The 23,057-nt window shown below is 51.9% G+C and overlaps 1 protein-coding gene across 5 annotated transcripts in view; it reads right to left on the reverse strand.

The window, feature by feature from the left end:
• The window catches only part of NFAT5 (nuclear factor of activated T cells 5), a 72,559-nt gene extending 62,383 nt beyond the window's left edge, over positions 1-10,176 (reverse strand). For 2 of the 5 annotated variants that reach the window (XM_075101079.1, XM_075101078.1), the window contains exon 1: positions 9,765-10,176. In XM_075101079.1, the coding sequence (XP_074957180.1) occupies positions 9,765-9,837 (73 nt within the window). In that variant the 5' untranslated portion in view covers positions 9,838-10,176. Of the gene's footprint in view, positions 1-6,731; positions 6,751-9,764 lie in introns of those variants that run through there. The other 3 variants (XM_075101080.1, XM_075101082.1, XM_075101081.1) reach the window with 2 other exon arrangements.
• Between the last annotated feature and the right edge of the window lie 12,881 nt (positions 10,177-23,057).

Here is a 23,057-nt window from a genome sequence, read left to right on the forward strand (position 1 = left end):
TGTGCAACACCCTGTATATGTTAAAGCTTGACATAGATTCAAGGAAAGCCAATATAATGGGACATGAGTCCACTGAGGGTTAGAGTTCATGGGGATAATTGGCAAGCGTGCAGATAAAGATCATATCTGGACAGATACCACATACCTGTCAAAAGCTTTTGGGGATTCCAACATACCTTGTCAAAGACTATCCCACCCCACTGCCCAGCGGCTGAGCTGTTACCGGCTGCTATGACCAGCTTCTCAGAAGTCATATGCTATTACACTTAAATAACTCCTCAGCGCAATTAAATTGTCTTTCCATACTGGACTTCTAAGGGGGGAAAAAAAAAACTTGTACTCCAAGTCTCTTCAATGGGTAACTAGTATCCCACTAAATAAAGTGTTTCAAACACCCAGAGTATTTCAGCTGTCTTTCCCTCTGTGTCTAAATGCTGAATTCAGTTAAAATAAAGCCTTTAGATTCCTTGGCTCAGGTACAGAAAGGTAGTAATCTTCCTAAATTAATTCTTTTGCTATTGTATTAATGTATTGAAATACCTGAATGGCAAGGAGCACTTAAATTTACTCTAAACAATATAATCCCTTCCTTGCTACCACACCTCCAAAAGCACCTTTTTTCCTTAAGTGGCAGCAAATAACTGAATTACTGAAGCTTAAACTGAATCCTTTCAGGCCACAAAATAAGAAACCAAATTATTTCCCTATCTGATTAAAGAGCAACTCCATTCCAGGTGCGGTTCAAGTTTCAAGCCGAGGCAGATGGCCCGCCCTGTCGAGAACTGAGATGCCCTAAAAGAAAAACAAAATAAGATTTATTCCCAAATGAAATCTGCACACAGGCTAAGTGCAGGCACTGATCACACTCACACAAATACACTTACAGACAAGAGATGATGGAAGTTCTTTCTCTCTCAGTAACAAACGCAGAGAAGAGTTTAAAACTGCTGAACGAGCTGAGTGTGCCCAGAGCACAAAGCTCCAGCAATGCCCAGAAATGGGCAAAAGAAATTACAAATGCCCAGTTTCAAAGGAACACGCTATTGGTAAGCGTTTCTTAAGGGAGCAATGTGGCAGTCATATCTCCCAATAGGTTCTGAACCTGGTAGATATCCTTCAGCAAAACTGATAACAGGATACAAAAGTCTCACTGCACGTTTCCTGAAGATTTCAGGAAAATTAACAGCTATATTCAAAAGGAAAAACCCGACTTAGTGCCCCAGCAAGAAAATGACTGCAATGTAACACTAGACATGAGAATTTCTGATGTGGGAGCTCAAACGTCCCAACAAAAGTAAGAGCTGTTCAGAACTCAGTGACATGCATTTAGGGCTACGAAGATGAAGGGCCTGGAACATCTTTCACACAAGGAGAGGCTGAGCGAGCTGGGACTGTTCAGCCTGGAGACGAGAAGGCTCACAGGGATCTTATCCATGTTTAGAAATACCAGATGGGAGGGAATGAACGGCTCTTCTCAGCAGTGCCTACTGACAGGACTAGAGGAATTGGCACCAATTAAAACACATTAAATTCCATCTTCATTATCTTTGCCATGAGGGCAGCCAAAGACTGGCACAGGTTTGCCAGAAAGGTTGTGGAGTGTCCATCCACAAAGCTTGTCAAAACCCAACTGGACACAGTCCCAGGCAGACGGCTCCAGCTGCCACAGCTTGAGCAGGGAGTTTGGTTCAGATGATCTCAACAGCACCCAGCCAACCTCACCGACTGGGTGATTGAAAGCTGGCACTGCCTCCAGAAGTACTCACCCGGCTCCTCTCCCACCCCCTGCATAATGGGGACAAACGATTGTTTTCAGAAGTTTAACCTAACTCAGATTCCTGGTGTCTGTAGCATTTACTTACGAGATATAGCCAAGACTATTAGGAACCATAAGTTCCTCTGTAAATGTGCTTTAATAGGAATACATATTCCAAGCTAGGCCACTTTTTTCTCCCCCGCCAAGAAACAAAAACATACTCAAATATTTTAAACCAGGAGACGTCCTCGTTACTAATATTAAACTGAAGAGAAAGCAAGCTTGCAATAGAAGACAAGAAAGATTTCTTCATGAAATAGACGATTAGACTGTGGAATTTCTTGCTGAATCCAAAAACTTACCGAGAGTCAAAAAAGAAGTGAATAAGATTCCAGATACTCCTGTTATACCCCAAAGAGTTAAGCACACACTCGCATACCTGCAAAGGAACCTCACCGCAAAGGCAGATGCACCCGAGTTGTGAAACGCGCGTTGTTAGCGGGACTCGTGTTACTCAAACGTGTTATAGACATGCGGGGCTGCTTGGCACGACTTGTGCTACGGCCTGCAGCGCAGAAGGAGCCACCGCTGCCACCAAACGCTCTCTGGGGACAGGCACTGAGGGAAGTGGAATGTAATTTTAACGGAGGCAGACTGTCACTTACACCTCGCATCTTCCTGCCCCACTTCACAAAGCCGCTTGCACGACCACTGTCAGTTGATGGCCGTATTAGTAGGTCACGTTCCCCTACGCACGAGAAAACAGAAACTGTCAGAGTTAATAGAAGCTACTGAACTCTGCAGCTTATTATTTCCCAATCACTCTGCAGCGCTACTATCAAAACTTACAGATTCTCCTGCTGAGTGAATCCGTACCAAAACAAACAAAAAAAACCCCATCAGGCCTCTAAACAATGAGAGACTGAAACTGGCTTGTAACAGCAGCTTTTCTGAACGGGAGTCGAACTCCAACACTTGAAAGCCTTTTATTACTGTCTTTAAATCTCTTTCCTATACGCTTCATCTTGTCTGGGCATTAGTAGGAACTGCTATCCATCTTCCTTTTGTTTGCCAAACAGCCTGAACTTCACCCCAGCTCAAATCTGCTTTTAGTATCAAAACATTGCATTACTTTGGCATATTGCGTTCGTTTTATAAACTCTGTAAGGTGACCCAAAATCTAATTATTTACAAAGCAAGAGTAAAACCTTTCCAACTGCTGGAGGGACAAGGAATCAAGGGGAATTGGAAATGATTCTTCACAACGTATTTATGCAAATAGCAAAAACATTCCTCTTAGTCTGGTGCAGTGATATTCACCCTACAGATCACCCAGAACTACATGAGTTAATAACACGACCTAACTGATGTTGAGTATTTACATTTCAAACGCTGCTAAAACGCTGCATGCTTTGGAAACAAGAGTTATTTAAGATTTTTCTATGTGCCCATTAGAACCCCTACTACAACACAGTTCCAAGTTAGATCTGAGAGTTCATTTCAGTCAGTTCCGAAAATAATTGCTGCACTTGCTGATGAGAAAGCCAAAACTTGTCTGAATATTCAGCCTCATCAATTTACTCTTTACATAAACACAGAGAAGATACCAGTGGCGATAAACAGTACTGACATGACCACATACCTTACTTCACCTGCACTTTGGCCACTCATCAATTTCTGCTAGGGCTTACCAGCATATCTGAGCTTCAAAAGGAGTTCAGGCCACACCTTTTTGCACAAATAAAAGCATTGCTTCTCTTTCATTTTCCCCAACTCAAAAGAAGTACATTTCCACATGAAACCAGGCAATTTGCATACCGGTACAAAAATCAGATCAAGGCTCTGCCTGACGACCATCTTTAGTCAACAGACCCCAACAAAAGGTGACTACACTGTTGGAATAAAGATAAGATGCTTCATAAAAATTTAAAAATCTTAGCCTACAATCTGGGAAACAGATGATAAAAAATTTACTTCTTGACTATACTAAACAGCACTATCCTATGGATCTGCCTTATGAGGTGCTATAATGGATTTCAAACGTGCAGGTCCTGAACTAATTGAAGCCCAAGTACTCTTGACTCCCAATATTTTCCTACCCTAAAAATTCTCCGATCTCTACTATAGCAAGTGTCAACACTGCACAAGGAACTTTCCAGAAGAAAAAAAAATATAAGGAACACTGAATGGCATAACCTCACATCAAAGAAGAATGTGATGAGCCAGACAGACTCAGGTGGGAAGAAAGAAAGAAAGTATTGGGAAAGAGTGTCTTCCTCTAAAGCATATAAACATTCAGAAATATTCACACAATAACTTAAGACAGTTCCCCAACCTCTGGGCCCCTGAGAACTCCCCAACACTGCTGGATTAAAAGACAACATAATAAAGTGTACCCATTTGACTTTGCGAGGGGAAGAAGTCTGAACCCACCACGTCTGATCACCGGGAAGCACACGCTCACAGCCCGCAGGCTTCACCAGCAGCCCTCCTCCGGGAGCAGCCCTGGCTGACGAAGCACCAGAGCCCATTTCCGTGTGAAAAGGATCGTTGCAGCACTTGCCGTGCTCATGCCGAGAACTCACTAAGTCAAGTCAAATTCAAGCTCCTCACTGCAATATTCAAATCCTTCCATGGGACTGAAATATATTCTCTCCAATTAGGGTTTCTCTGAATCTCTAACTTTAAACAGGCCAAGAGGATTGGGCAATGTATGGAGATTCTCCGATAGGAAAAACATACCTACAACTTTATGTAGTTCTATGAAAGTATCCAAAATGAGCAAAATCAACAATGGAAAAAACCCAACTAGTCTTAGAACTAAAGAAAAAGCTTAACTCCTCCTGATTTCCCCTGCTCCTTCATCCACACCGCACGTTTCCACCCAGATTCAAACAGGCAAGCAGCGGAGAACCTCAGGCAGGAGCAGGGTCTCACACTCTTCCACCCACACCTGCAGCAGGAGAGGCGCAGCAGCGTCCTGCCCCCCTTCCCAAGCTCCAGAAATGGATTCCCTCGCCGATCCCCATGAAGGCAGCCCAGGCGGAAAGCCTGGCTTTCCTGGTCTCGGCACAAGGGCACAGGCATGGCAAGTGCAACAGAAGGTACAAGGTGAGGAGCATTTCTTTCCTGTGGCAAAGCCAGTTTAGCAGTTCTACCTCGTTGCTACCTCCTCCACCATTTAATCCCAGCCCACGATACCCCCTTTCTTGCCCTGACGCCACTACTCATGCAGCTGCACAGTAAACCAGACAGAGGAGCCGAACGACATTAGAAAATCCTATCAAAAGTACAATACACGCGTTCTAGATTGGTTTCCTAATCCCATTCATCTTGCAGCCACAAAAACCAATTGTGCTGGCTCAATTCAGAGAACAGTACATGGGTGAGAACAGACGGCGGGGAAAAGGGTCTGTTTAAACAGCACCTCCACTGGAATATTCAAATTACAGTGTGAAAAGTTGTGAATTCAAGATCCTCCCTCCGCCCCCAGCACCACACATAATCATCTTGCAGTAACGTATTCCATAGATCTGTTTTTAAAGCCAATAAGCTAGTAAGATCCAAAGTAAAAATGGACATTTACAAGGCCTGACGCAGAGTTTAAGGATCCTTAGTACAACCCATTTCAGTTGACTTAAGTCAGAATGTCCCGAGGGCAGCTGGAACAGCTGCAACAGGCGGATGTACGCAGTCCGTCCCCGACGTAACGCCCAGCACAGCACCTTCTGTGAGCTACAGAAAGCGGCTAAGTATCATTATAAAAAGGAGCTAAAGATTATTTCTGTTCCTAAAAACTGCTAGGACTAGTTCTGAAGTTCAAAACTGGAAGCAGGCTCTTACTATTTTTATAATGATCGGTTCCATCCCTCTTTGATAACTCAGTCACTGTCCTATTAGAGTTATCCCTTGGAAAGAAAAAAGTTCTGGTAGGAAAAAAAAAACAGTATCACAAAAAACCATGTGTTGTATCAACAGTTCTCAGTGAACACAAGCCGATTACCATCATTTAACATTTAAGCACAGAGGAAAACTGAGTTTTGACTATATGACATTTTTAGGGCAAAACAGCTATGTAGGAGACTATGAACATTTTTCTTGTTGCTTCCAAGTTCCCAAAAGTCTCAGTTTTACAGTGGCTCAGCTGTGGAAGGCAATCGGGAGGGGGGGATATGAATACGAAGGTCTGACTGTACTCTGTGCAGTGCAAAAATGCAACTTTATTAGTACATGCACATTACTTAGTAATTGTTCAAAATGAATGTATTACCTAAATTACACATCTCATCGGGTCAGATTTAGCACCTGACATTTGATGAACTGCTTTAATCACGGTTTTTCACCTCTGCCTGTCTGCAACAAAGAGCTAACTTTGCCATATTTGAACATTGCATATGATATTCAGCCACAGAACAGCTAGCCTCAAGGTTTTAGGTTTTATGCTCCAGTGATTTTTCTACTACATGACTAATTTGTATGCACATTTGGGTTGTTTTATTTCAAAAAGGACAGTATGTTATGTAAAGATGGGAATTAAACATATTACATTCTACGCATTTTCAGCATTCAAAAATGGGTACATTTTTGTGTACCTCTATTACCTCTGCATTAGGAGATAGCATCCTTCTGCAACGGTTACAAAGCATATACCTTTTTTAACATTGATTAAACATAAAAAGATGGGTTTTAGTCCTTAGCACAAGTCAGTTCCTCAGGAGCTGTGGAGATGAGCTTCAGTAACAGGCCTCGGAATCAACAATTCGCATTTCTTTTATTTTTAACAGCTATAACCAGCCATATTCCAGAGGCCTGCAACTTAACTACAGATCCACTACCATTTTAAGCCAATATAAGCTGGCATTGCTGCTGAAAGAAATAGTCCCACCCTTCCCCACTGCTAGTTTTCACATGTCTTTCCTTGACTCAGCACAAGCCATTCACAAAGACCCACAGCAAACACAACCAGGACACTCACCTAGTCAAAAATCAACATTTCTCTTCCCCTTTTCATTTTGGTCTTGGCGGGGGGCAGGGTGAGAAGGAATAAGGGAAAAGCTGGGTTAGTTTTAACACAATCAGTTCCCCAGTCCAGTTCACTGCATGGCCACGTAGGTGCTGGCATGAGCCGAGCAGCAAGGCAAAGAGGGGACAAGACTGCTTTAACTCAGTGAGTGGGAATTCATACTGGCTGGAGCTGCTCATGAAACCACACCTACAAGAGGAAAAACTAGAAGGTAAAGTATTTAGATACCCAAAGAAAAATATTCTCTTTCCCAAGCTACACATAAATGAAAAGAAATAACGAATTATCAGATCCCATTTTAAATGAATGACTCTCCCTTTTTATCGCCATTTCACCTTAGGTCTGTGTTTTTACAAGTTTTGCTTAACATTTTTAAAGGACTATGAGAACAAAAATCTTAAGAGAAATGGCCATGCAAGTCAAAACTTTAACGCATAGCACAGGGACAGAGGGATGACGTAACTTGGTCTGTCCAGAGAATGGGACACACTACACCATAAAAAATCGCACTAGCACAAGCTACATCTTGATTCACTGGGCTTTCAAATATAACTTCACTTTTAAGAGCAGGCATGTACGTTTTAATCAGTACACTACAACTCTTCCACTTTAATTTCAGTAAACTAAAGTATGCACATTAGAAAACCTCAGTTACTCCCAAGACCACCCCAGCCTTACAGCTTCCCTCACTTTCATAAGCCCCGTGTTTCCAAAACACCACGGTGATCCCCACTGACAAACTCACAAGGCAGGTATCACTAAACCACAACCATCCCGACACGCAGCCGGGAATGCAATTCAGAGGAAAAGTTACTGGCCCCGATTCAACCGGCGTGCTGGATTCCACACTGCGGGATAGCTGTATTTCTAAAAGGAGAGCAGTTATGAGAAACTACGCGCTCCTAACACACCCTCATCACAAATGCATACTTGTGGCTTTCTCACTGTGTTCAGACCTTTCCCTTTATCTCATCAGTTGTATTCATACTCTGATCCAGAGCATTTGTCCACAGGATAAGTTTATCCGTGTCTATCTAGGAAAAAAAAAAAGGCGCACTGAAGTGTGTTCGGATTAATCAGATAACCACGTTACCTTTTCCTGAATCCAGCTAAAACTCATACCAACACACCTCACAGCAAAGAGGATCACTGAATTACTCATTCTGTATAAGTAAATTCATTTGTTCTAAGTTTTAGTTCAAATTAAACTGCACTTAAGCTGAACATCCCCTTAATCTTTTATTATGACAAAATACAAAAAGCGAGCCTTGCTTTACCCTCTTTGTAACCATTCACTGCGTTATGGGCCTCTATCACATGCCATTTTGTTTGGGTCAACAAGCTCGTTATGGCCACTGCTAAGCATCAAAGACCCTCCTCCAGACCTCTTCTAGCTCTGAGCCCACAGCAATGCCACCGGCGGAACAAATACACGCTTGATCCATCAGTTTGAGATCCGTTTCCTACCTGAAACGGACACTCAGCCATTCCACTAAACATAAATTTTGAGCATTCACAGTAAGACTGATGAATTCACAAGTTCTGCTTCAGAAAGCACGGGTCCTTGGAGCCATCTCACAACTTACATGGAACCTTTTCATTTAAAACATATTACAAATACTTTACCGGTGCATGCTTTTCCAATTTCCAGTTCAACAAATGACAATTTTGATGGGGTTTTTATCACCTGTATTTTTTGATCACGACTGCCGTGTTTCAAAATACTCTTCCCCTTCTGCTGCCCTCGCTAGGACTGAACCCAACTGGAACACCTACCTGTTGGAGGAGAGCCTTAAACCCCTGTCTTTAAAACAATTTACAAACTATCATACGCTAGTCATAACTTTAAGATCTCTAAGCAATGAGACAATGACTTAGGGCAGCCCAAGAGCTTTAAAGATGTGCTTTGACTCATTAAAGCCTTTTTATTCCTTTTAGCTTCGGCACTAAGGACACGCAACTGGGAGTTAACGAGCGCATTACAACCAGTTGCAAAAATTCTAAAGGATTTTAATCTTCCCCGTAAGAACGTTAAACTCCGATGAGCAACCTTCACTTCAGGGTAATAAAAGACTTTCCGTTTCTTTTGTCATACACCCCCAGAACTGCTCCCCCTCCGCTGTAACACGCAGGTGTGTGCCACAAACTGCGAGCAGCGACTTGCAAGTCCTTTAAATACGAGCAGGCGAGTTAAGAGCGGTGCGGGAGCTCGGTCTGCGCTAAGGCACGCATCCCCGCGCTTCCCAAAGCGGAGCTGGCGGGTCTGGAAAACAGGCCGCCTCCCCTCGGCAACCCCCTTTTCCCCGGGGTCCCGCCGGCCCCCGCAGCCGGGGGATGGTCTGAACCCCCCAGTACCCCCAGCTCTCCGCTTCCCGGGCTCTTTGCCCCTTTCTAACCCAAATCGAAGTGTCCGCCTCGCCGCCGAGGCCGCCTGTTCCACCACGACCCTCCTCCGAGAAACTCGGCGAGCAGCTCTCGGGGAACCCCGAGCCGCCCATGCCCCCCCACCCCACCCCGTTACTTCGCCCTCCGGCTCCCGGCCGAAGCGCCCGACCCGGGCTGCGGCGGGGCTGGGCCGGCATCCCCGAACGGCGAGGTCAGTGGGGCGGCGAGGGGGGCCGCGTCCTCGGCACCGGGGCGGGCGGGGGAGGGGAGGAGGGCTCCCGCGGGGGCCGCCGGCGGGCCCCGGGCGCAGGAACCTGTCGGGACACATTCTTGAGGCGGCGGCGGCCGGGCCAGGAATGCGGCCGGGGGAGCCGGGCTCGGCCCCGGCGGGGCCCCTCGCGGCGGGGCGAGCATCCCGACGGCGTCAGGGTGGGGGGTGCCCTGGGGCGGACGAGGCTCCCTGCCGGCCCCGGGAGTAGGAGGAAGAGAAGGAAGGGGGGGGGCCGGCGCGCGGGCCCGGCCGTTAGCGGCGGTTAACGGGGCGGGCACGGCACCCCCCCCCCCCGCGGCCCCGCCTCCCCGGCCCGGTGCCACACTCACCCTTGGAGTAGAGGGACTTGGGGGACTCGAGGTCGAGGTCAGCGCTGAGCAGAGAGATGAAGTCCGAGGGCATCGCAGCTCCGCGGCCCGGCAGGGGCGAGGGGGGCGGCGGGAGGAGGGGGGGGGGCGGGCCGGGAGGGGGGCGCTGCTGCCTCCGCCGCCCCGGGGTGCGGAGGGGAGACACCGGCAGGCGAGAGCGCGGCGCTCCACACGTCAGGGCCGCCAACGGGGCCGGGTTGGGCCAGGCTGGGGGCTTCGCTCGCCGTCGGGACCGGGCGCCACCGCCACCCGCCGCTGACAGGAACCGGCTGCTGCCAACGGAACGCGCCCGACCGCCCCCTCCGGTACTGCTCTGCGCCTGCGCGAGCAGCGGGGCGGGGGGCGCAGACAAGGAACCCCGGCGCCGCCACCCCGCGCATGCGCCACGGCGGGCGGGGAGCCGCGGCGGTGGAACAGCCTATCGGCCGGACCTGGAACGCATGCGCAGCGCGACTCGCGGCCGCCCTCCCCCGGCCGCCGCCGCAGCAGCCGTACTGCGCATGCGAGACAGGGAGGGGCGGGGCGGGAGCGGAGGGCGGGGGGCCGTCGGGCGGAAGAGCCGCCGCGGTGGCGGGGGGCGCGGAACCGTCTAGAACGGGGCGGGGGGGTTGGAACTTCGGCCCCTCTTGGGGGGCCGCGGGCGTGGGCGCGGCCTCGGGAGCCCGGCCGGCGGCTGCTAGCGGAAGGGAGCCGCCCTCCATCCCCGGAGCCCGGGCGGGATGCGGTGGTGCCCCCCCGGGAGGGCGGTGCCTCCCGCCCGGTGGTGGATGAGATGGGGGGCGAGCGGCGGGTGGGGCGGCTGCGGCCCCTCGGGGCCATTCGGCCGCGGGGCGCAGGGGGCCGGCGGTGCGGCCAAAGCCCGATTCCCATCGGCCCACATAAAGAGTTGGGGGGTTCTGAGCGAACAGGACGGGAATGTGGGGAGGGCGTCACCGGGCCGTTTGCGTGGGGAGAGACAAAGGCGGCGTGTGCTCTGTGAAAACACACAGAACCGTAGAATGCCCTGAGCGGGAAGGGGACCCATAAGGGCCATCGAGTCCAGCCCCTGTCCCTGCACAGGGCACCCCAAATTCACACCGTGTCTCTGAGGGCCTTGTCCAAGTGCTTCTGGAACATCGCCAGGCTGGTGCCGTGATGCCTCCCTGGGGAGCCTGTGCCAGGGCCCCACCACCCTCTGGGGGAAGGACCTTCTCCTAATGCCCAGCCTAACCCTCCCCTGGCACATCTCCCGGCCATTCCCTCGGGCCCTGGCGTTGGTCACCAGAGAGCAGAGACCAGCCCTGCCCCTCCTCCTGCCCTCGGGAGGGAGCTGCAGAGCGCCATGAGGGCTGCCCTCGGCCCCCTCTGCTCCAGCTGAACAAACCCAGGGACTCCAGCCGCTCCCCGTACGGTTTCCCCTCTAAACCCTTCCCCAGCCCCGTGGCCTCCTCGGGACACTCTCTGGTACCTTTATACCCTCAATGTCCTGCGGCGCCCAACGCTGCCCACAGCACTCGGGGTGAGGCCACCCCAGCGCGGAGCAGAGCGGGACAATCCCCTCCCTCGCCTGGCTGTGATGTGGGGCTCGGTGCCCCCCAGGGCATGGTGGCCCTCTGGGCTGCCAGGGCACACTGGTGGCTCGTGTTCACCTTGCTGTCAGCCAGAGCTCCCAGGTCCCTGCAGAGCTGCTCCCCAGCCTCTCATTCCCCAGGCTGCCTGTGCAGCCAGGGCTGCCCTGCCCCAGGGGCAAAACCCGGCACTTGCCCTTGTTAAACTTCATACAGCTCATGATTGCCCAGCTGGTGATTGCTCCAGTACCCCGGGTCTCAGTAATCTGGAGAAAGTAGTTCTCAAAAGTTGAGGAGGAGAGGGGGTTTGGGACCCCTTTCCCTCGCTAAGAAGGGGGAGGAGATAAGGGAAGGTCACCCACACAGATTTAAAATAACTTTTCCAACATAATAAAAATCTGCTTTGGAAATAGGGAAGGGATCAGAAGGCAAGAGGGATTTCTGTGCGAGTGAATGAAGGTGCCAGGCAAATGCTTAAGCTGTGAAAAATGGAGGAGGAAGGAGCTGTGAACAGCTGGCGCATACCTCCGGCTCGGCAGAGGGTCCGATTTCACCACGGGGACTGGGTCGCCAAAAGGTTGGCTCCCGTCCCTCCTGCAGCTGGCTCCTGTGTCAGTCTGCTCTCAGATCCTGGCAAAATTGCTCTCCAAAAACACTCAGCATCTTGCAGACACTGGCCATACCCTGCCAGGTGGGACAGCGGTGCTCGGGAGGGTTTCTGGAGATGCCTTGAGGATGCCCCACCACCGGCTGCCCGCTGGTCGGTCGGTCACCGTGGGGCAGCCTCCTGCCTGGCGTCCTCACCAGACGTCCGAGCACACTCTCATGTTTGCGGCGCTGCTGCTTCGGTGCTTCAAGCGCCGGGTTTTGTTCCACCATGTTGCCCCCACAAGCAGGGCACCGAGACGGCGCCTGCGGAGTCGGTGTGGCGTGGCACGCACACGGCGTCCCGGTTCACAGCCCCGCGGAAGAATGATGGCAACCACGCGGTACACGTTCGGTTTTATTTGAAGTTGGGTATCTCTTTCATCCCAGATGTGCTGCTTTAATCCCCCGGAGCTGTGCTGGCTTTTCCTCTCCTCTGCCTGGCTTCAGCGTCATTCATGGCATTTCAAGAGGGCACGGTGCTCAAGCTGTGGAGTACGTCGACAGATTTCAGCACTGTCCAAGGGCTCATTTGTGTCTAGACTCTAACATACTTTTCTGTCACTGTCTACCCTACCCTATCTGCCCTTCGTGCCCCTCTCGCGTACTCACCCGTTCCAGTTTTGCACCAACTCGTGCCCGGGTGTGTGAGCATTTGCCCAGCAAGGCTCTCCACCTCTTCCTTAAGGAGTTGCCTTGTTGCCTGCTAAGGCAGCCGGCCTGCGCCCTGGGGAGCGGGCCAGCACGTCCCGCCGTGCGGAGACCATCACACCGGGGCCCTGTCTGGTGACCAGCCCCTCCCCGCCGTGTGTGTGCCTCCCTCGAGCGCGGAGGTCCGCAGGACCCTTCCCTGGGCGGATACAGCCTGGACACGGCCATCCCGTTCCCTGGGGAGTGCTAGTTACAGCACACAGTAATTCTGGTGCTGTTTCAGGGTGCTTAGCAGTGTTCACCAACACAATTGTTATTAAATGTGTTTTTTTTACCATGCCTCTGCACAGAGCGTTTCTGAGGCTGAACCACAGATAAAGCAAGGTGGTTTTCCCTCCTTCACAGTAAGTACAATCATCCCTGGGAACAGTTCTGGCCACTTGCGTGCTGCCATGTGAAACAAGAGCGGCACTGATGCGTTTTGCTCAGAATAGGCTGTCAATGCCTCCTGGACACGTCCCCGGCTGCTTGCGGCTGCCAGCAGAGCTGCGCCTCTGCCTTTCAGAAGTGCCAAGCGAGTTTCTCCGCTGCCTGTGCCCGGAGCTTGCACAGGCTTTTTCCTCTGCTCTCGCAGCTCCCGTGCCAAGTGGAGCGGGCAGACGGCATCATGTGAGGACGTTGCTCATTTGCTTCAAGCCAGACACAAGTGTCCTCCTGAGTTAAAAATCTTCCAGAGGGTTTTGCTGTAATCACTGCTCTATCATTCAGCTGGCAGGTAGCATTTCCTTGTGGCAATCCGGCTGCCTGCTTGGCAGTTTCTTAAGGTAGGCAAGGGCCAGGAGGGGTTACCAGCTTCCAGAGGGCAGAGTCCCACTGCTGAGTTCTGCATGGCTGACTTTGGCAAAAATATCCCTCACTGAAAGGAGCGGAGGAGCAGCCAGATAGCAGTCCTTCGGAGAGCTGATTTCTGCAAATGTTACCCGAGCAAAAGAAATCCTTGTGTTAATGGAGCAATGGGAAGCGAAGGGAAGCAGACCTGGAATTACAGCTGAAGGCATTTCATGGACGCTTGCATGGTCTGCTAGCTGCTGGGGAGCTGTATGTCATTTGAGCTGTCCACAGGGGTGAAGAGATGGTACGGGTACCCTCTGAAAGCGGCTGACACCCTGAGAACAAGCGCAGCTCCCGACTGGTGGTGGTGGGTAGCCAGGGTGGGAAGGGGAGGGATGGTTCATGTGGGTAAGTTGGGGGTCCTTTGCGGGTCCTTAATGGAAGATCACAGGCGCAGTAAGCTTTGTGCATCACCCAGGGCACTCACCCACTGCATTTAACTGCTACCAGTTGTTGCCATTTGTTTGTTGTCCTGGAAAGACATCGGCTCGTTCCCATGCGCAGGGAATAGGAAATAGCTGCGAACTGCAGGCAGCAGAGCTGCAAGGATCACCGCTGCCTGTTGAAACAGCAGCGTGTGAACAAGCTCTGCTAGGAGACACCAGCACTCCTTTCCTGCACGGTTTGAAGTCGTCACTCTGTCCCTCCTGTGCTGAATCTTGCGCTTTTCTTCATCTGACCAATTAAAGTTAATATTGAAACCCCGATCGCTGTCCCTGGGTATCCTCCCGTGGCAAGGAGGCACGGTTCGTATCGCAGAGGTGGAGGCTATGCTGCAAGGCGCTTTGGTGTGTTTTCCAGCACATCTCTGTGTGTGACCTGACAAATTTAGCTCCTGGCAGCTGAACAGCTGTATGACCACCACCTCTCATGAGCCACAGACCAGCACTGACCGAGTTCACCGTGCCAGGTGCTGCAGCTGAGCCGATTTCATGGTTACTACAGCCGTAAGGGAGGAGGGCTGCTGCTCCCACCACTGGCTGCTGCAGCACAAAGTGCTTCTGCCAGACCCCGGCGCCCTGCCCTGCCCTGGCCACGTCCTCGTGGCATTTGCGCTGGCTCCACTGGTTTTCCAAGCGCATGCAAGGAAGCCCCTCAGCAAACGTCCAGGTGGACGCCGAAGCTGATGCAGCAGGCGTAGAGGCTGGCCGTGGGGCAGAGGCAGCCCTGTGACAGCCACAGCTGCGTCACCGCATCGCTGCAGCAGTGCCTGGGAGACCGTCGCTGTAACTCGATGTTACCGGCAGCTGCTGTAGAAAGAGGTAGTTGTTCCCTAAACCACGTAGTTCACCCCCTCCCCATGCCTGGCACTAGAGCTCCTTCAGTCCCGTGGTGAGTGGGGGTAACAGTCTGCCTGAAGGTAATACTTCTTTTTTGTCAGGTTATTTTGCAACGGGATCAGTTTCCCGGCTGGACTTGGTCCTGCTCAGCACTAGTGCCAGCACAGAGCAGGTTATGCAGTGGAGAGGTGAGGCTTGCTCGGGGCAGCCCGCGCACAGCTCAGCTCAGCTCAGCTCAGCTCAGCTCAACGTGACTGCAGGACCGCAGCCCACCTGAACTGTTACACTACCCAGTACAAAAATCAGCGAAGCAATTTACCAACCATAGCAATGTTAAGGGATTGAAATAAGCTATAAATTCAAGAAAGAATGAATTTCAAAGCATGAGTCTAAAGGTATTATTTAGCTGAACTGCACAAGGGCCTTGTATAGCTGTCAGAGCATACAGGAGAAAACAGGAGAGCTGAATATATGCAGCACGGTGCCGCAGCAAGCTCAGATTATATGGCCGTGGAATTAAAAGGATTAGCTGATAAATTTACTCAACAACTGGCAATTATTTTTATGATGGGAGGTTTAGAGGGGAAAAAAGAGCTGTGAGGCTGTCATATCCAGAAGAGCTGAAGGGCCAGATCCCCCCTTCGGCAATCGCGTACCTGGCAGCCCTGGGAGGGAAGGTGAATTCATCTGTGCCAGGGAGAGTTGCCCTGCCCTGCCCAGCGAGGGAGGAACGCCTTTCCCCTGAGAAGAGAGGGAGCTACTCCTACACTGGCACTACAAAATCAAGCCATTTGGGAAGCGTCCAGGGAAAAAAAATGTAAGACTCTGCTAAAATCACCTCCTGTCTAAGTAACGAGGGAAACAAAGACTTTCTGAGAAGGTGCTACTAACAGATGGTCTTTGGCAGGGAAGAAAAACAGATCTTACTCCTGAAAGGGGAGTGATGAGAGATGGAGCAATCGGGGATGGAGCAGGTAGCTCCACTGCTTCTGGCAGCCAAAGGAGTTCATCGCTGGCCAGCAAGACCCAACAGCGCCGAAATCCCAGACATTATCAGCACAGCAGCAGCGGCTACGTGACTGTGAAGGAGTCACGCCGCAGCAGGGATGGGTCACCCCGCGGCCGACGGCTCTTTTAATTGCGAATACAGACGCAGGTGGCACAAGAACATTCTCCCTGTGGCCAAGACCCAAGCTAAGTGCCTCTGCCCGACCGAGGCAAGCTGTGTTCATGCCACCTTCTGCTGCCCAGTGGTCCTGCAGCCACCGAGGCGTTACCCTGGGCATCCTGAGGCAGGTGTGCCCAGGCAGGACACGGAGTGGTGGGAATGCCACTGGCAGGCAGAGCTCTCAAATGACGCTGTGTCCCCAGGGCTGGCTTCACACCCGGAACTGGGGCAAATGTCTCTGGAATCGGCTATAGTCACAAGAGCAAACAGCAAGCCACAACCGCCTCTTGCAGCCGTTCCCCACGAGAGCTCGCAGTCCCATACGGCCGTGTCCGAAGCCAGTTGGCTTAGGGAGGGCTTTTGGCTGTGAAGAGCCTTGCAGAGTCCCAGGAAGGGCAGAGCTGGTAGAGCACCAATGATAACACAGAATGAGGGTAAAGGTGGAGAAAAAAGGAATCCCGATCCTCTGTGGAGCGAGGCAGTAACAGCACAGCTGTTCAGTCCCCACCTATGGCTTACCCAGCCTGGAGTTAACTTCTAAAGCAAGTTCATGATAACAGATGGGAGGGAGGGAGGCAGGGGATGACATGCTCGGAGACAGGCTCTGGGGCGCTCCGAGAGCCGCGCGCTATCGTCAGAGAGGTGGGAGCGATGAGCAAAGGCCAAATTTGAAGAAAGGATAGATAATCTGCTCTTTGGGAGGAGAGGGCAGTCCCGTACAGTTAGCCTTTTTAATGACTGAATACGATTAGGCCCGGGCGCAGCGTGGAGCAGTGGGACTCGGGGAAGTAACCGCACCGAGACAGGTCAACAACACAAGTACAGAGTTTACTGGAGTTCAGTTGGAGCCGTAAACTCCTCCTGCGGACCCTAGCATGTGAAAAGCCATGTGGAGCACGCAGCAGAGGCGCTGCCAGGGAAGGTGGGACTGTACCTCCTTATCTTAGTTTTGAAATCCAGCTTGCATTACAAGGTATGTCAAAAGGAGCAGCAAAGCAAAAAGAAGAGGTGCGGGTGGATGCGCGAAAAGACTTCACAGGCCAGAGGATGGGAGGGTGTTCGGGCCGTTGCACGTGTCCGACTGATGGCGCTGGCCAGGGGATGCCATGAAGCAGCACATTAATCGTGCCGTGTCTCAGATTGCCGGTGGATAGCAGTGCAGAGAGCTTACTTACAGGACTTTTTTAACTTATGTTTTCACTTCTGGTGGCCATGCCTCTTCACTGAATTGCCGGGGAATTCTTGAGGCTGTCTGGAGAAGACCAGCACCAAACAGTTGCTGGTGACATATCACCCAGGGAAAGGAAAGCTGCTACCGCTTCCCAAGACAGAGAAAAATTTCACATGAACAGGACGAACCTGATGAAGCAAGGCCAGAGAGAGGTTTACATTTACCAATGAGTCTCAGCCGGGCCCTCAGCCTCCGACCTCCGCTGACTTGCCCAAGATCTGGGTGAGGTTTAAGCCACAAGAGCAACTACAATGTTTGATCAAACCTTTCTCCTGGGTGTTCTCAGCAGCCCCAGGCCACCCACTTGGCATCACGCTGTGTTGCTGTGCTGTGTGGACAGCAAATGAAACCCAGGCTTGTGCTCCCTGCCCAGGAGAATTAGGGGACAGTGCAGGAGGGATTCATACCAGCTGCTCTGAAGATCAGCCGGCGTCTGGCACAGCCCAAAAGCCAGCCTGGGACTGAGTCCTCTGACCCCAGGGTTGGTGCTGGGCTCCAGGTCTTGATCACAAATGAAACTGGAAGCTGGAGAAGCTTATATGCTAAAGGAGGTTGTGGGTGAATGACCGCTGAGCTCGGTGTGCATTTTTCCTTACTTTTATGATTTTTGAACATTTCGTGCCTTTCGTTTTGGATAAACATCCAGTTTCAATGCCAGCCTAGGTAGATTGGCTGGGGAATTCTTCATACGAGCTCTGCAGGTCATTTTCAAATGTCAGTTTGGATGATGGGCAAACCCCTTAATGTCCTGGAAGGGCAAACTCCAACCGGTGCCTGTGGTGGAAACAGTGAGCAGGATCCGAACTGTGGAAGTGACACAAACAGCGAAAGTTGAAATAACACAGTAAAGGAAATCTGTGTCCCTTCTGGGAGCAGGAGGGACCGCAGCTGGGGCGCCTCGTGGCTGTCAGGGGGGTTCCAGTCACTGCAGCAGAGATTTAGGAGATGGGCTCCGCTTGGGATTCTGCCTTTGGAGTCCTGGGTCGGGGAACTGCTGATCCCCAAGGCCTGGGACACGCTCCCGGGGCGGGATCCCCGTCCGCGTCTGCTCTTTTTCATGTGTTTTTCCTGGAGCGTGAGCTGGCGGCTGCTGCTCGGCAGGCGGAGGGGGAACCTCGTCCAGCTCCGGTCAGGGATCCGAATGAACTGAGGAGCAGCATCGCGTGGCCGGGGATGCGGCCGAGGCGGCACCTCCAGCAGTCAGTTCTTGCTCACACGTCTGTGTAATGCGGCAACGCGTTCTGCATGTGCCTTGATTTTGCAATGATAATATATGGAATAAATGTAACTAAAATACACAAAAATCCTAAACAATTACCTGTCAGGCACTGAAACAGGAGACTTCTCATTAGAAGTTATGTCTTCTGTGTAATTAAGGTGTTTTTTCTTATTTATAATGAAGTTCTTCTCCCTGCATAAGCAGTTGGATACCAGCAGGTGTGAGGGGGAAGGAGCCTAAACCAGGATCATGGGGATAAATTAGCAGGTGCATGCGTAATATTGCTAACCCCATTTGCAATTTTGAAGCCTATGTAGGTGTTTTATTTTCTAACTGTGTTAGAAAGACTGTCAGAAAATAATTAGGCTCTGTCAACAGTTCCCCTATTCCCAGCTTACTGCTTCCTGACTCATTAGAGCTGCTGAGGTTGGCAGGAAACTTGTTTTATAGTAGTTTCTGTTAGCGGTGTCCCTGGAGAAGAGACAACACTGAGCGTGTGACACTGGCGGTAACTTCATCCTCGTGATGGAGGCACGGGGCGGCTGGGAGCCCTCGGGATTGCCGCCCGGCACTCCTGCTGGCACGAGACACCAGCAGCTCCGCACCCCCACGCGGGAGCCGGGGACAGGACGGCGGACCCCAGGCTGCGTGGCTGACGGCTGGGCAAGGTTTGATTTTAAGGACTGGGAGCTGGTGTGTGTGATTCGCTGGTTTCCTGAATATTTGGCTGGTTCATAAGGGTTTTAAAAGGAGAAAAGCGAGGGGCCACTTAAAACCCGTAAAAGAAATGGTTCTTCCCGCTCAATCCCAGGAATAAAGCCAGAGCAGCACCCCCATCCTTGCCTCCGAGAGCAGCAGCCGTGATGTGTAAACACGAGCTGGTTGCCTCAGGAGGCACCTAGGCTTCCGTGGCCCATTGGTGGCAGGGCAAGCGTCCGACCCGGGCTCCGCTCGGGCTTCGCTGCTGTCTGAGCGTCTCCCAGGGCAGGAGTTTGTTCCCTACAGCTCTCTGTCCCTTATCTTCCCCGTCCCATAACTCCCATAAGTACTGAGATCGTTAGGCAAAACCTGCTATTCAAGTTGTAAGAGTACTGAGGCAGCTGTGTCATTGATGCTATTAGAAGCTATTTTTAAAGCTGCAGTGTTTACCCTTTTGTGTTTATATTTAATTGTAGGAAAGATCTGTGTCAATTTCCATAGCATAAGTCAATATTTTTTCTCCTTTTTAAAAATGTAACTATTTTCTGTTTAGGCTGGCCTAACACCGCATAAGGGGTGCTTCTACCAGTAGAAGAATAGTCATTATCTTGGGCTTTTTCCTCGTGTTTCATTAAATATTTCAGCAAGGATTTTTCAGAGGCTGCCGTCAGTAGGTTCACGTCCTGCGCCGTGCAGAATAAGGAATAACACTCTCCTAAAGCACAGCACGGTAGAAGAGGATAACACAAAAGGCAGGCGGGTGCTAATGAACAGCAACACAAAACGTTGCCTGTACGGGACGGGATCGGAACGGCACTCCCGGGCAGCGGTACGATCCCAAAGAGCGGTGCGTTGGGGGTGACATGCAACTCCACAGCAGAAGGTCACAAGCTTAAAAACTGAGATTTTCTATGACAAATTATTGCCCTATTAGTTGGAAACAGCAAAGGACAGAACACAACTGGCACTCACGAGGTGGCTTTAGCTGTCGGTGCGGGGATTTTGTCATGAAGCTTGGGTGGAATGTGGCGGGCAATGTGATTCCCACGCCGATGGAGAATTAGGTATTTCAGGGTCTAAGGCTCCGGGAAACCTTCCTCTGGGACACTTTATGTGTGGCTATGGATTAATTCCAGCTAGAGCAGCTGCCTGGAAGGGAGATCATAGCCTCGTTCATAAGGGAGGAAAAATACTCTTTTTTTCTGTAATTTAGCACAGTGAATGCTGAGGTTACTCTCCATGAACGCCTGGGAGGAAGAGAATGGGTATGAATGAAAGGACGACAACAACACAAGACCTGTACGTACGAACTGGTCCCTGGAACACTGGGGCTGGGGATTAGGGGAGTTTCTGATCATCCTAGGACAGATGGCGGGACCCTGTCTGGTGGGAGCACGGCACAGCGAACCGGAAGGCATGGTGATGTATTTAATACCGGAGTTAACGATGGCTTATTTGTAAAAGGAGGATTGACCCTAGCGAACTGAAAGGCATCCTGCAGCTCTGCGCTCCCACGCCCCACCGCCGCCCCTCTGCAGTCAGGGAAGGCAGAGCTCGGGCGCAGACCTGGGCCAGGCCTGGCACCGGCCGCCGGGCTCTGAGCTCCCGCACCGGGAGCGCAGCGAGCCCCGGGGCTGCGGGACGGACGGGGCCTGCGAAGCACCGGACGGCACAGATTTGCCGTGCCTTTTGAAAATCTTAGCACAATGCTTCAGGTCATCTTAATTAACCAAGCAAAAGTGTTGCTTTGTCTAAATATCAGCAGGATACGTCCTCTGTCTGTAACAGGCAGCACTTGTTGCCGGGTGCTACGGAGGCAAGAGCGATTTGAGTTGGTGCAGTAAAAACAAGTTTATTTTGTTTCAGTTGAAAGCTTTAATAATTGACTCCATTAAGGACATTTCCCAATTTCTGAGGGGCTTATGATGTTTACCAAAAAGATTTGTTTCTAACTCCTCCTCTCCTGCAGGCTGTAAGGGATAAGCTCTCAGTTTGCACAGTGCTATCACCTGTAACAGAGCAGCACAGAAACATCGCCCGGGTTATTCGGGCTCCCCATCCTCCAGCTGTAAGTACACAGAGCTCGTCATGGAAGGAACAGAGCTGGGACAAGCATGCCTGACTTCTAGCCACCAATTTACTAATTAACACCATCCCAACATAAGTTTCTAACGATTTTCCACTTACTGCAGCGTCACGCGCTGACATTCGGCTTCCCCAGGCTGCGCTGGCAGGGACACAGAGGTTAGCGAGGGACTTACCGCCTGAAACGACGGCAGATGCGTGGGTCCTGCTTGCAATTAAGGCAGTTGTGCTCTGGGACAAGGAGGACCGTGGTGTCGCTCCAAGAACCTTTTCGGCGCTCTGGAAGGAGCACCCCGGTTCCCCCCGCGCCGCCCGGTCCTGCCGCGGGGAGCCAAGGCAGCCGGGTCCTCGCCTGCCCGCGCTGCGGTTCGTCTGGAGCACGTCACGCAGAGACATTTCTCTGGGGTTTTGGAGACCCCCGGCTTGTCCCCTGGCAAAGCGGTGGGTCCTTGCCACCACCCTCCTCTGTGAACCCCGGGGGTGTCTGTGACCCCGCTGGGTCGCAGCCCCCACGGAAGATGCGGGAGATTTCTGTTGTGCTTGGCTGCACGAACCGGATTGACGACTCCTCGGCACAGCTTGTCCAAGTTAAACATTTTGGCCCTTCTGTCTGTTGTCCTCACTAAAAATTAACTCCCCACAGAACGGTACCACTGCCAAGAAAACCTTCATGTCACCAGCCAGCGGCTGCAGAAGAGCGCAGCAGCACCGCGAAAGCGGCAGCGCTGAAATCCTGCCTCTCCTGGGCAAGCGGGGCCGGGTACAGAGGCTGGCTGTGCTCAAAGGTGAGCGACAGCACCGTCCTTCCCGGGGACAGGGGCTGCAGGTTCTCCTTCCCCAGAGGCAGCAGCCCTGTTTCAGCCCTTGCCGTGGCCTCCCCGGCGCGGGGGGAACCATCAGAAACTGCAGGGCTTTCCTCGGGTCTTGCGGGCTCTGCAGTGTCTGAGCATCCCCGCAAACCTGGACGTCAGCCCGGGCGCTGCGGATCCCGGCTGGGGCACATCCTGGCAGCTCCTGCGCTGCTGCACCCACATGGGGAATTTGGCCCCCAGATAACAGTCCTGTTCCCATAAGAAGCCGCGCAGGTGCTGCGGAGCCGGCGGCCAGGACCCATCCGGAGGCACGGAGAGCAGGAGCCTCCGCCCCGTGCCAATGTCTTCTGCACCCAGAGCTGTTTCACCTCCGCAGCAGCAGCGCTCGGCCGGTGATGCCGTGCGGGGTGGTGCATCCCGGCAGGCACGCTCCCGAGTTGGGCATGTTTCCCAAACTGCTTTACCAGGAGTACCTCGGCTCAGCAGGTCCGCCCGCGGGAGGGCTGCGCGCATTCCCAAGCGCCCATCTCCCTGCAGCCAGCGTGAAACGTTCCTGGAAAAGGAGCAGTGTTTTGGGCAGCGTTTCATGCAACGGTGGTTCCCCCTCCAAGAACACGAACTGCACTTGTGTTTTCTCTCCTCTTTCTCCCTTTCCCAATGCCCTGTTTCGGCTGGAAACAAAGCCAGCACCTGCAGACTGGTTTCCTCTCTGGAGCTCTGGGTACAGCTTGGAAACCAGTACAGGATGCTATTTATGCTAAGCATGTTTCAAATCAATAGAGAAAGGAAATAAGATGCTGCCCATGAGTATGAGGAGATACGGGTGAATGGCACGTGAAGATGGCACGGTGTGATGGCAGCGGTGGCTCTGGCCCAGGCGCTCGGTGCTGCAGCGGCTGCTGGGGACGGGGTTGGGAGGACAGAGATGGACCAAACATGGTGTTTGGGGTGTTTTAAAGCACTTCCTTCTCCAGCTGGTGATTCTTTCAAGGAAGTATTAAAAAATACTCTTTAATGTAAAAATAG

Source organism: Phalacrocorax aristotelis, chromosome 8 (genome assembly GCF_949628215.1).
Source record: "Phalacrocorax aristotelis chromosome 8, bGulAri2.1, whole genome shotgun sequence".
NCBI classification, from domain to species: Eukaryota; Metazoa; Chordata; class Aves; order Suliformes; family Phalacrocoracidae; genus Phalacrocorax; species Phalacrocorax aristotelis.